Below are 12,894 nucleotides of genomic sequence, written 5' to 3'. Positions count from 1 at the left end.
CAATCGAACAATCTCAAAGAGTCATTTTATCTCAAATACTACATTATATGATATATAAATACTATCACCGATATCCTTTACATTGATAACAATAGAAAGATATCACTGACAATAGCTATCAATGATATCCTTTATGACTATTAATGTAGAAGGATATCATTCTATATCTATATGCATCAATAATGACATACAAACACACTACATATATCAACAAATTAATCAAAAGACCCCGATTATTTACAAACAAGTATAACATGATATCAAATTCAAACAACCAAAAAAATCAAAACACTGTCATTGATGGAAACATATCAACAATAGCTACTGTTTGGCTATCATTGATAGAAACTTATCAGTGATAGTAACCGAAAGCCCATTTCTCAAATTGAAAGCTATAACTAATAGTAACATTACTAATAACAACTATCAATGATAGCAACTAATAGCATATTTCTCGAATTGAAAGCTACCACTGATAACATCTATCAATTGCTATCACTAATAGCAGTTATCAGTGATATTCACCAATAACATCATTGATAGCAACTGATAGCAACCATTAATAATAGCAACTGATAGCACGTTTCTTAAATTGAAAGTTATCACTAATGACAGTACTATTTATTACAACTATCAGTTATAGCAACTAATACCATTCTTCTCAAATTGAAAGCTATCACTGATAGCAGCTATCGGCTATCAGTGATAGCAACTGATAACACACTTCTCAAATCAAAAAGTTACCACTAATAGCAACTATCATGATAGCTATTGATAGAAACTATCGGTGATAGCCACCAATAGCAACTATCGCTGATAACCACTGATAGCAGCTATCGGTGACAGTCACTGATAGCACACTTCTCAAATTGAAAGCTGTGACCAATAACAACTATCAATGATAGCTTTCAATTTGAGAAAATCTGGAAGCAGCGCGCAAAATGGCGGTTGGATGTAGGTTTTTTGGTCTTTTACCATTTTTTATTATATATATGCAATTATTTTATCCTTATACTACATATTCAATTATTCTGAGATTGAATTCCATTTATGCAACTAGCACTAAAGTTTAGAACATTTTTTTTTCTTGTCGAATTATTTGGATATTTCGAAATTTAACGATCAGTGAAGATATTTCAATTGATCGAATTTTCACCTCGAGAATGTTTGTTTCGAGGGTTGAGCTTGGCATGGTCAGACATTCTAAACCCAATCCAAACCTTATCTGGGACACGAATTTAGGAAGCTTTGTTTGGGACAAAGATTTAGAATGGTTGAACTTTATTTTTCTAATTTAATTTAGAAAGTTTTGGCCAACTTCCTAACACCACCTCCCACGACTGTCGTCAGCCAACTCTAATGGCCACCTCCCGTCGCCACTTCCGACGAACTTCGAGTCACCAATTCTGGCCAAACTTCGACCGCCACTACTGACAACTAGCCAACTCCACTACCACCTCCGACGACCGCCACCGACCACGTTCCGTTGCCACTTTTGGCAACCCCATTAGCAAACTTCCGATTATCGACTCTGGCCAAACTTTGGCTACCACTGACCAACTTTAGAAAACATTAATAAAAACACTTTTAGTTTTAGTGTATAACAAACTTGTATATAAAAATATTTCTAAGGAATTGCTAAACACATGTGTGCTTTTATTTTGATGAGTGGTTTTTTTAATCAAAAGTGTTTAAATAAAAATAAATTTTTGAAAAATAGTTTTTTTTAAGCCATTCTAAACTGACCCTTAGTTTAATTATAATAATATTTTTTTAAAATACACTCTCTTTCTTTAATTCTTCTTTTTAATTATTATTATTTATTATATTATCTTTTTTAATTATCTCTTCCCTTCTTTGTTTATATGTTTTGTTTATTTTAAAAGATTTGATTTATTTTCTTTATTTTTCCTAGTTGTAAATCGATCATGGCAAGAAAATCCCTTATATGCTTCTTTTCGTATTATTATTATATAGACACATTTATAATAAAAAAAAATTGAATAGTAAGGAGCCTAAAAAGTAAATTGATCTAAATTTTTGTGTAAAGTAATAGCTCATTAGATTACAATTGTGTAATTAAGTAATTTTATTTAAGCTACATGTGTAAAAGCCCCCCAATTTAAATTAGTTAAAGTAACAAAAGTCTATATAATATTTTATTTCAAAAATTAAAAAAAAATCAAAAAATCAAATTATTCTAATAATAAATAAGTAAATATAATTTTAGTCAAATTTCTATTCCAATTTTTTTTTTTTTTAAAAAAAAACAAATATTCTTCTAATTTTTTTAGATTATTTTAAACTTAAATATATTAAAATAATTAAGATAAAAAAATCTAAACTAAACTAAAATCTAACCTTTGATTAAATATAAAAAAAATATTTCATAAACTCAAGATTTATAAATATACACTTCATTTCTAGGCTTTATTCAGACTTTCAAAACTTACCCTCCAAACAAACACCGTCTTTTTAAATCCAGACTATTTAAACCTCCTAGCCTAGGGAAAATTAAAAGGATATTGTCCTTTTAGAAATTATTTAAGAAAATATTGTTGTATTTGTAAAAATATTGTTGTTTTTTTTTTTTTAAAAAAAAATAAGTCGAGGATTGAAAATGCGACCTACATAGGTCGAATTTTAAAATATTGTTGTTGTTTTTTTTTTTAAAAAAAAAAATAAGTCGAGGATTGAAAATGCGACCTACATAGGTCGAATTTTGAACCCTCGACCTTCCCCTTTCGTATTTTTTGTACGTCGAACTTTGAACCCTCGACCTTGCCCTAACACTATTATTGAGTCTGTTTAATTATCATTCCGCAGACCTTCCTCATAATTATTTGATGTGGAGTGAACGAAAGACCTTCCTCATTCCGGAGACCTGTAAGAGAGAGAGCGAGAGTTTCCAATTTTTTTCTTTTTAACTTGGGAGTTTCTAGCTTGATATGTTATTCTTTCTAACCCATTCATTGGTGCATATCTGGCACGAAGCTTCTTATCTTGGGAGTTTCCAGTTTTTTTCTTTTTTGGTCTAATTTTTTTTGGAAACTTTATGAAGGGTAGTTTTTTCATCTAAAGTGATTTGATGTGGAGAGAACGAAAGACCTTCCTCATAACACTCATAATTATTTATAATTATTTAATGCGTTATAAGTAATTTTGTATTGGGAGAGAACGAAAAAGGGAAGAGTAAGAGAGAGCGAGATTTGAGAGAGAGCGAGATTTTGAGAGAGGGCGAGATTTTGAGAGAGAGCGAGAGTTTGAGAGAGCGAGATCCTGAGAACGAGAGCGAGATCTTGAGAGCAAGAGCGAGATCTTGAGAACGAGAGCGAGATGTTAGCGAGAGTGAGATATCCGTACAAATTTTCCTTTTTTCTTTATTTAATTCCCCATTCCACCTTCTTCTTTCTTTCTTTCTTCCCTTTTTTTTTTTTTAATTTTCCATTTTATAAAAATATTTTTTAAAAATATTTTTTTATTATTTATAATTTTTTTTTAAAAAAAAAAAGGAAAAAAAACTCCATCAAAATCTTAGTACCAAATGTACAAAAGGAATCCAAGATCATTATTGTAAAATCTTTTAAACTATTGACCTCACATTAAAATTTCTGTTCTTTATATCAATTAGTCTTATTTATAGACTTGCATGTAAAGGTTTTGAATGTTAATTTGATTTATTATGTTCTCAAATTATTATCTAAAATATGTAAATTTGAATATTGAAGTTTTTTTTACCTAACTTTTTAGATTTAGACTATTTGATGTTATTATTTATGTCATGACATTTAAAAGCTTCTATATCAAAATAATTACTATTCATAATATATAAAAAGAATAAATTAAAAAAATAATATCTCATAAAAATAAAAAAAAAATTAAATTAAATATTTCATTTATATAAAAATAAATACAAAAATCAATGTGTCCCACAAGGCGGACGTCGTCGATTTCGAGCTGGTTGTCGTCGTCGACTTCGAACTTGAAATTGCTCGGGTTCTTCTTGATGTTGCTTTACTACCTCTGCAGGCGCTTCATAATATAAATATTCATTATACTCTCCACGACCCCGACCATGTCCATGCACGTATGAAGACGAAGGACCAGCCTCTGAGTCATAATATCCTGAACCAAATGTTGGCATCATCATCATCAGACTAATATAATCAGTTTGACTCTGCGTCTGCATCATAGGGGGCAACTCTTCTACATTATGTGCAACCTCATCAAACTCATCCTCTTCTCGAACAGGTCCTCTACGTCTAGGAACTGGTGGAGGAACAATAGGTATATCGTACATATAATGAATTTCCTCCATATAGCTTTGGTTGTCACTACATATAGAAAGAATCTGGTTCGGATCATTCGCAACCTCACGGAGTCTATGGTTGTTCGATCTCTGTGAATTATAAAACAATTAGACAATATTTAAAATAAATTTAAATTAAAAATAATTAGATAATATTCATTTACCAGATGACCCACAGCTGCTCCCGGATGAGTGACGTAGCGCCCTGTGATATTATTATACCAATGAATATATTCTGGAGTGACATCTATGTCAAACTGTTCAAGAGAAACCCCCACTGCAATAAACCTTGTACGATAGTGCTTCGCACTACCAAATGTGTAACTTTTTCGGACCAGTCTCCAGTCCTTAGGTCAATATCATGCAGGATTCAGTATTACAAGGCGATGGGACATCTTGCTGAAAACCGAATTGTCTCATCACCCTGTCAGAAATATGTCACTCACCAATGTGAAAATATATGAGAGGACTCATCGTCCGCCATATGTTTTGACCATTCATATAAAAATTAGGCAAAGTATGCATAATAATTTTGTACGACTCCCAAATAACCTGAAACACAAAATATTATATTAGAGAATATTAAAGACAAATACAATAAAAATGTGTATAAAATAATCAATTAAGTTCAATGTAATGTACCTGTTCAGGTTGAAGCAGATCAAACATGTATCTATACTGGCTGATTACATGTGTGGTTGTCCTAGTCACACAAAATTTGTCTCTCCACCTAAATTTTTAAATTGATAATTTAGAATTTAAATTAACTAGATCAGTGATATAAAAATTAAATTGAATTAAAACAACATACCGAGAACCGTAGGCTCTTCCAACTAACTGAGTGTCACTAACATGTAGCAGTGGAGCCATTGTTGGAAATCGCTCCCAAGCCCATAGTTGCAAAAGTATGAGAGGCCCAGCTATCTCTCGAACCTCAGGTCTTGTTGTTTTGTATAGTTATCTATACAACCATGCCAAGCATGCTCCACCTCACGAATACCGCCCCGCATCATGGAGGTTAGCTAACAGTGGTAGGAACATCAAGTGAACAAAATGGTTTGATTTATCTGAAAATAGACTTTCACCCATCATTTGTAGTATATATGCTCGCACATATCTTATGACGATTTCCTCGTATACATCATCTGTAAGCTGACAAAATTGTGTTCCTAACCATATTAAACTTAACCTCGATCCTTTAATCTTATCGGCAGGTGGGGTCGCACCGAGGTACAGTTGAAAAACTTCTAACCAGTCATCGTACATCACTCCGGTGACTGACTCACCGTCGACAGGTAACCCCAACAATACTTCTATGTCTTGTATTAGTCATCCTCAACCCTCGACAGGTAACCCCAACAATACTCCGACAAAGAGCGAGATTGAGAGAGCGAGATGTTCAGCGAGATACTCTCAATCTCGCTCTCTCCTACAATCTCTGAGAATGGAAGCTCCAATGGAAATAATATAAAACCCATATCTGAGAATCAATCTTTCGCCATTTTATTCGATCATTGAATTTATCTCAATCGTTGCCTACTGAGAGAATTTATCATAATTTTCTCATAATTTTGGTTATTTTGTTTGTATGTAAATCATGTTAGATGAAAGTCCATTCTCGAGCGTGGTAACTTGCATAACTAAACCTTTGTTTTTAGTTTAATTATATAAAAGATGGAAGTTTGAACATTTTACCTTACAGATATGTAACATCTTGAGTTAATTCAAAGTGTACTAATTAATGATAACATAGCATCCATTAATGATAGTTCATATGATAGTTCTTATGGTTAAATTAATTAAAATCTTTTAACAACGTATGTATGAGACATGTTAAGGATATGGGATGATGGCATAGGATTAATTAGACTAAGCTTATCCTGATTGTGTAAAGAGCATTAGTCATGGCCGCTCTCTCCTTCAATCTCGCTCTCTCCTACAATCTCGCTCTCTCCTACAATCTACTTCACCCACTTATCTTCCTTGTCGATGATTGAAGTTTTGACTTATGTAAAACTAGCGAGATTTCCTTTTCCTTGTCGAGGGTTGAAGTTTCGACTTATGTATGTCGAAACTTCAACCCTCGACAACCCTTGTTTCCAAGTTTTTCTTTGTTTGTCGAGTTCTCAACGTTCGACCTTTACATTAGTCATCCTCAACCCTCAACTTCTAGCCTCAAACTCCCAAAACAACAATATTTTTCTAATAAGTTTCAAAACAACAATATTTCTCTAATAAGTTTTGAAAACAACAATATTAATATTAAAGGTCCCCTAACCTAACTTCAAGCTTAACATTTCAAACCCACCTCAAACGCACCCCTAATATTTTCTTTTGAGGTGGTCAACATAACGACATATCAATCAATATTTTGATATGTCGTTTGAAATTTTAAACCATGCATAGAATCTAAATAAATAAGTTTGGTCACATAATTGTCACAATTTTTTTTTTTTTTTACCTGAATAGTCTAAATGTTTGGCCTAATTTAGGTGTGTGTGTATATATATATATATATATATATATATAACGAAACCTACACAAGTATAAAAATTTTCTTTACAAATCTAAAAATTATTACGGTCATAAATGAAAGTAAAAATTGAAAAAAAAAATTAGAATGAAAAAATAAAGTATATTTGATATATATCGCTAAATAGCGTGTTATTTGATAAGTCGATCAACAAGACAATTGTTACAATATAACCAAAATTTTTCGGAGCATACTAGTGTGAGTGAAATGCTCGACCACATACCCCAATCAATCAAATCCCAACTGTTTTTCTCAAACTCCTTCCTTTTACTTGTAACTAGCCTTCTTAAGCTCCAAATTGATGGCAGGAATGGCTTCCTCCTGCTTCGGATCCTTCCCCGCAGCCGCATCCAACAAGATTTCCTCTTCTTCTTCTTCTCCGGCGGCTTTCAAGCCACTCAAGCTTCCACTCTTTTGGCCGTGGCAGAAGGTCTGTTTTCCTATTCATTATCCAAATTGAACGGAATCAAAATATCCTGCCTTCAAATTCAATTCAATGGCACTCCTGTTTGATTACAGGTGAAGATGGGCCCTCTGAGTGTATCCCCTATGGGATTTGGAACCTGGGCGTGGGGGAACCAGCTCCTGTGGGGCTACCAGGAATCCATGGACTCTGAGCTTCAACAGATTTTCAATTTGGCTGTGGAGAATGGAATCAATCTCTTCGACACCGCAGATTCCTATGGTACTGGAAGATTAAATGGCCAAAGCGAAAAGCTACTTGGAAAATTTATCCGACAATCTCAAGGTCCACTTTGCTCTCTAATTCCTATTAACATTTCTCTTTCTGGGCGTTGTTAAAATTCAAAGTTCGCGAGGAATTAAGTTTTGCCCTAATGCTAATTCCTCAGTGAAAAATGACGTTGTGATAGCCACCAAGTTTGCAGCGTATCCATGGCGTCTAACACCTGCTCAGTTTGTCAAAGCTTGCCAGTATGTATGCCTTTAGATCAAACCCCACCCAAATTTTATCAGCATTTTCTCCTTGCCTTATAAAGTTACTGCCACACACTTTAGTTGACAATGATCTTTATTTAGGGGATCTTTGGATCGAATGCAGATTGAGAAAATTGGTATAGGACAATTACATTGGTCAACAGCAAACTATGCTCCTTTACAGGAGATGGCTCTTTGGGATGGACTAGTGGCAATGTATGATAAGGTTGCCATAATTCCTGCTCAGATGTGTTAAACTTCCTCAAACTTACATATCTTAATTAAACTTGCATTGCTTTTGATGCTATACTCATAAAGTTAAGTGATTCATAGGGATTAGTTCAAGCAGTTGGAGTAAGCAACTATGGACCAAAGCAACTGGTAAAGATATATGACTATCTTAAAGACCGAGGAGTTCCTTTATGCTCTGCTCAGGTATTTAGTAAGATCAAGTAGTTACCAACAACCACCATGCACCAAACCAATGACTCAAACCTACAACATATTTTTGAAGGATATGAATGAATAAATATCTAATCTAATGAGTTATATGTACAGCTCTACTGGTCTAAAGGATTATTGTCTGACCTGCTATATTTTGTAAGATTTTAATATTCTTAGGAGACACCCCCATAGGATTTGAACTCATTTTTGCCACGAGCTGAGCTAATCTGAGATGGTTTTTGTGCGTTTCCAAATGCTAAATGTTGCAAATTAGATTATTAGCTTTTTGTGTTACGCTCCTGGAAGAGATTTATTTGTCCTCATGCTCATTTTCTGCCATAAAGTTGTAGTTCTAAGAAGTTGAGTATGGTGAGGGCTAAATGACTGCATGGGGAACCCTGAACTCTTCCATTTTAGGTGCAATTTTCTTTACTAAGCATAGGGGATGATCAGTTGGAGATAAAGAAGATATGTGATTCATTGGGCATCCGCTTGATCGCTTACAGTCCTTTGGGATTGGGTATGCTTACAGGAAAATACTCACCTTCCAAGCTTCCATCTGGACCTCGGTAAATCAATTGGTTCTTTCCATTTTATGAACAAGAATACGATAATATTTGTTCTTTCATGCTATTTAATTTGGAGTTTCCAGAGGTCTGCTATTCAGGCAAATTCTACCAGGATTGGAACCTCTACTGACTACACTTGGAGACATTGCAGACAAAAGGCACAAAACAATACCACAAGTAATAAATTTATTCTCTCTTCAACAAATTTCATAGCAATTTTCTGTGATTTTGCATTTTCCAGATAATGTGGTGCTTTCCTCTACTCTTTTAACAAATTCACCTAATCGACAGGTTGCCCTTAACTGGTGCATGTCCAAAGGGACCACACCCATACCTGGAGCTAAGACATTAAAACAAGCTCAAGAAAATTTGGGTGCTCTAGGCTGGAACCTTACCCAAGAGGAATTGAACCAGTTGGACGATGGAGCTCGAGAGTCCCCCAGGAAGATGATACAGAATATTTTCCAGACCAGGTGGTTCAAGTTTAACTTCAATCTTATATTTTAAATTTTCGTTCTCACAGTGCAACGTTATCCTTTAATATTAACTCTAGGTTAAAAATCAGGTAAACTTGGATGCACCAAGAGGCGCCCTAGGAGAAGCTGGTGAACACGGCTCACAAAGGGATGTAGTTGAATGAAAATTGGATATTGATATGTAAAAATAATGAACATATTACATCAATAAAATAGATTAAAAAAGAGAATAACACCATCACTCATAATCAATGTAAATCAACCAAAATTCTTAAGTCGAACTACAAAAATGGAATCCTTAACAAACGAGCACATAGTCGCTCTACAAGAAGGCATGCAAGTGAATGAAGTGATATATAAGGTACCACAACAGTTCATCCGTAAGATCAGCAGTCTACTTGATTTTCTTCTTTGGCCTTAGCTGCAATTCAATAAGTAACATTCAATCCAAGTAAACCAAAATAACAACAAAACTGGCTGTCACATTATGTACACGATTTTAGCACAGAATAAATCAACCGCCTTGTTCATAATAATATCTTTTACCTGATTGCTGTGACCACATTTCTTCTTACGACAGTTGACGGCACGAGGATGCAGGCGTGCATAACATCTGCGAGCAGAAGAAAGAAGATAAAACTTTAGAAACACATTCCATGTTAATTTTTTTCCTGATTGTGTGATGAAAGTCATGTGACTTGGTTAGAATTTTTGGGTTTTGAAAGACAAGGTAAACACAAGTCCAAACTGAAGATTCGTTTGACAAACAACTACAAATAAAGTAAAAAAACGAACAAACTGGTCAGTTTGGAATCACAGATCAAGTTCTACAATTAGTCGATTCTTTCAGTTCATGTACCAGTAGTAGGTGTTCATGAATTGGATTGGATTGAAAGACTTTTAAATTTAAAATTTTTTTCTAAAAAGAAGAAAAACGTAAATATGTAAAAATATAATTTAATTATTTTCATATATTAGTGAAAATTTTCCTTCTAAAGTACAAAGAAACTAATTTTGAGAATGGTTGAAGTATATATTATTAAAAATAATATTAGAATTAAATAAAATTAAAATCAATATATGTATAAATAATTGTGTTATACGTAATTAAAAAAATATATTTTAAAGTTAATAATAAATTCGGGTTGGTTCGGGTTGGTTTCGGTTATATTAGGTGAACCCATGAACCAACCCAACCCATAAAAAAATTTCATTTATTTGAATCCAATCCAACCCAAAGGAGTTGATAATCCAACCCAAACCGCACGGGTTGTATTAGGTTGATCGATTTTTTCGGGTCATCGGATTTTTTGAACACCCTTGACCAACAGTCCTACTTCTAGAATGAGAGAATACCAAGAGCAAAAAGTAACTCACTTGCGGCAGATCATCTTGTCCTGGTTATATTTCCTGGCCAATGCCATCAAAGATGGCTCAATAATCCCACCACGAAGCCTTAGAACCAGATGTAGCGTTGATTCTGAACAGGCATAAAAAAATCATACATTTAATTTACAATAGTGAGGAAGCAAAGAAAATTATAGTTCATACACAGTATTTTTATGGATTTATATGCAGAAGTGCAAGAATGTCTTTAAATTTCCAATCAGCCAACTCTAGAAACCACATGTGTCTACGACGTCCCACTGGACGCTACTACAGATTTGGTATTAAAGGCAGCCATTGAAATCAATCAGACACCAACAGAAATTTGTAAGCAATCATTCAAACAATAAAAGGCACGTAAGTCTAATGTACCTAAATTATATTTTCTTTCCATACGTTTAAAAAAAAGTACAGCAACAAATCACCCAGTCTCAAAAGAAGCATGTTGCGCATTCATTCAACACGCTGCCTATGGTTTTAAGATGAATACCAGTATGAAGCCTCGTTAACGACTCTAATTTGGTAACTAACTCATAAAAATTCATGGTCCGGACTCGTATTAAGGGAATCGGAATACGAATAACGCCACCGGGGGAATCTAGAGCAATGATTTCAGCAAAATTCTCCTCATCAAAATTCGTATTCCACGTACCTTTCTGGATGTTGTAGTCGGCGAGAGTGCGGCCATCCTCGAGCTGCTTTCCGGCAAAGATAAGTCGTTGCTGATCGGGGGGAATACCTGGAGAGTTTGCAGCATAAATCAAAATAAACAACAGAGTGAATAACAGATGCGTTGCTTGGATAGATAATGAAAAATCCGAAGGAAAAATGACGTACCCTCCTTATCCTGAATCTTGGCCTTGACATTGTCAATGGTGTCGCTGGACTCGACTTCGAGCGTAATGGTCTTCCCCGTTAGGGTTTTGACGAAGATCTGCATTTTGTTGCTTCTCTCTTGTTCCTCGGCGTCTCAGTGACGAGGAGAGGGCTTTACGATCCAACTTTTGTCTGTGCGTATATATATATATTGTCTTAATATGACCTAGTTTTTTAAAGGGGTATTTGCAAGAATGACCAAACATAAATGGAAAATTGCATACTTTTGTAAATATAGCAAAAAGAAAAGAAGAAAAGGAAAAAGAGGCCCAGCCCAAATAAAGGTTAACAAGACCCCAAAATATTTTCCTCCAAACATGCATCATTTGCCACGGTAAAATAATTCCTAAATTGTTGATTTATGTTCATTCTCCTTCAATCCACCGCCAATTTCTCTCCTTTCTCCCTCCAATTCATTGTCAACTTGAAGATAAAGGTTGATTGATGTTTGATAGTCCTTTGATATTATTAGGATTATTGTTATTTTAATTAACATAATTGTTAAGATTTGTTATGATTTTATATTTTGTAGTGTTATATTATTACATATAGTTAATTTCTTACTTATATAAATATAGTACTCATATTCAGTAAATAGATAAGTAACTTTTTATCCCTATTTCTCGTTTATTATGGTATCAGAGTGAAGAATTATCTTCCGCTAAGTTATTTCTTTCTCTGTTTGTTCTTCTTTCCATTTTTTTTTCTTTCACCATGAAAATAGAAGAAAGTAATCTCCCTCCGGTTCTTTGGTTGCTCAAGAATCAATAATTGAGATGGCTCAGAATCCATATACTCTCCATCACAGTGATACTTCCAATTTAGTTCTTGTTACAAAACCCCTGACTAATGATAACTATATCACTTGGAGTAGATCTATACGTTTAGCACTCTCAATTCGCAACAAGTTGGGGTTTATTGATGGTTCAATCACTCAATGGATTCGTAACAATCACATCATGATAATATGGATACTAAATTTAGTATTGAAGTCAAATTCCTCTAACATTATGTTTTCTGAGTCAGCAAAAGAAGTTTGGGAGGAATCGCGATTTTAAGAGTGAAATGACCCTAGAACTTTTCATCTCAAGCGTGAATTTTTTACTATAAATCAAAATCAAAATTCTCTAATTCTTATTTTTCAATACTTAGAAGCATTTAGGATGAGTTTAGTACATATACGGTGTAATTGTGGTGGATGTAAGAAAATGGAAGAATTCTTCTAAACAGAGTATTTGATGAGTTTCCTTATGGGGTAAACAGCAAATTCAAATCAGTTAAAACACAAATACTTTTAATAGATCTTCTTCCATCAATTAATAAAGTCATTTATCTAATTGTGCAAGAAGAGGAGCAACCGAATTA

General features: G+C 33.9%; 3 protein-coding genes across 3 annotated transcripts; 1 reads left to right on the top strand and 2 right to left on the bottom strand.

Annotated features, from left to right (window-relative positions):
• Positions 1–3,919: 3,919 nt before the first annotated feature.
• On the bottom strand, positions 3,920–5,179 carry LOC150031871 (uncharacterized). Its single transcript, XM_090308313.1, has 3 exons — positions 5,162–5,179; positions 4,474–4,656; positions 3,920–4,399 (listed from the first exon to the last, which is right to left on the bottom strand). Exons 1-3 carry the CDS (start codon positions 5,177–5,179, stop codon positions 3,920–3,922), a joined length of 681 nt encoding a protein of 226 aa, XP_090164439.1.
• A 1,800-nt stretch (positions 5,180–6,979) lies between these two features.
• Positions 6,980–9,651, top strand: PLR1 (NAD(P)-linked oxidoreductase superfamily protein). The gene is made up of 9 exons (XM_039050536.2): positions 6,980–7,272; positions 7,362–7,590; positions 7,694–7,775; positions 7,881–8,004; positions 8,112–8,213; positions 8,640–8,791; positions 8,875–8,968; positions 9,083–9,264; positions 9,357–9,651. Exons 1-9 carry the CDS (start codon positions 7,144–7,146, stop codon positions 9,358–9,360), a joined length of 1,098 nt encoding a protein of 365 aa, XP_038906464.1. The 5' UTR covers positions 6,980–7,143; the 3' UTR covers positions 9,361–9,651.
• Positions 9,421–11,762, bottom strand: LOC120092449 (ubiquitin-ribosomal protein eL40 fusion protein). Its single transcript, XM_039050537.2, has 5 exons — positions 11,491–11,762; positions 11,306–11,392; positions 10,645–10,747; positions 9,814–9,880; positions 9,421–9,688 (listed from the first exon to the last, which is right to left on the bottom strand). The coding sequence occupies exons 1-5, from the start codon at positions 11,591–11,593 to the stop codon at positions 9,662–9,664; spliced, it is 387 nt and encodes a 128-aa protein (XP_038906465.1). The 5' UTR covers positions 11,594–11,762; the 3' UTR covers positions 9,421–9,661.
• Between the last annotated feature and the right edge of the window lie 1,132 nt (positions 11,763–12,894).

The sequence above is a fragment of the Benincasa hispida genome, chromosome 12, assembly GCF_027475165.1.
Source record: "Benincasa hispida cultivar pf3 chromosome 12, pf3_genome.v1.1, whole genome shotgun sequence".
Lineage (NCBI taxonomy): Eukaryota > Viridiplantae > Streptophyta > Magnoliopsida > Cucurbitales > Cucurbitaceae > Benincasa > Benincasa hispida.
Note: the sequence above shows the minus strand (reverse complement) of the source record. Positions and strands in the feature narration are given on the sequence as shown.

Excerpts from the sequence above, each read along its gene's own strand:
- LOC150031871 (XM_090308313.1), bottom strand. Across the intron at positions 4,400-4,473 it reads GAGCAGCTGTGGGTCATCTG|AGATCGAACAACCATAGACT; the intron begins GTAAATGAATAT and ends TATAATTCACAG.
- PLR1 (XM_039050536.2), top strand. The coding sequence starts at position 7,144 with ATGGCAGGAATGGCTTCCTCCTGCTTCGGATCCTTCCCCGCAGCCGCA. Across the intron at positions 8,214-8,639 it reads TTCCTTTATGCTCTGCTCAG|GTGCAATTTTCTTTACTAAG; the intron begins GTATTTAGTAAG and ends CTTCCATTTTAG. Across the intron at positions 8,969-9,082 it reads GGCACAAAACAATACCACAA|GTTGCCCTTAACTGGTGCAT; the intron begins GTAATAAATTTA and ends CCTAATCGACAG.
- LOC120092449 (XM_039050537.2), bottom strand. The coding sequence starts at position 11,593 with ATGCAGATCTTCGTCAAAACCCTAACGGGGAAGACCATTACGCTCGAA. Across the intron at positions 9,881-10,644 it reads GACAAGATGATCTGCCGCAA|ATGTTATGCACGCCTGCATC; the intron begins GTGAGTTACTTT and ends TTCTGCTCGCAG. Across the intron at positions 9,689-9,813 it reads AATGTGGTCACAGCAATCAG|CTAAGGCCAAAGAAGAAAAT; the intron begins GTAAAAGATATT and ends ATTGAATTGCAG.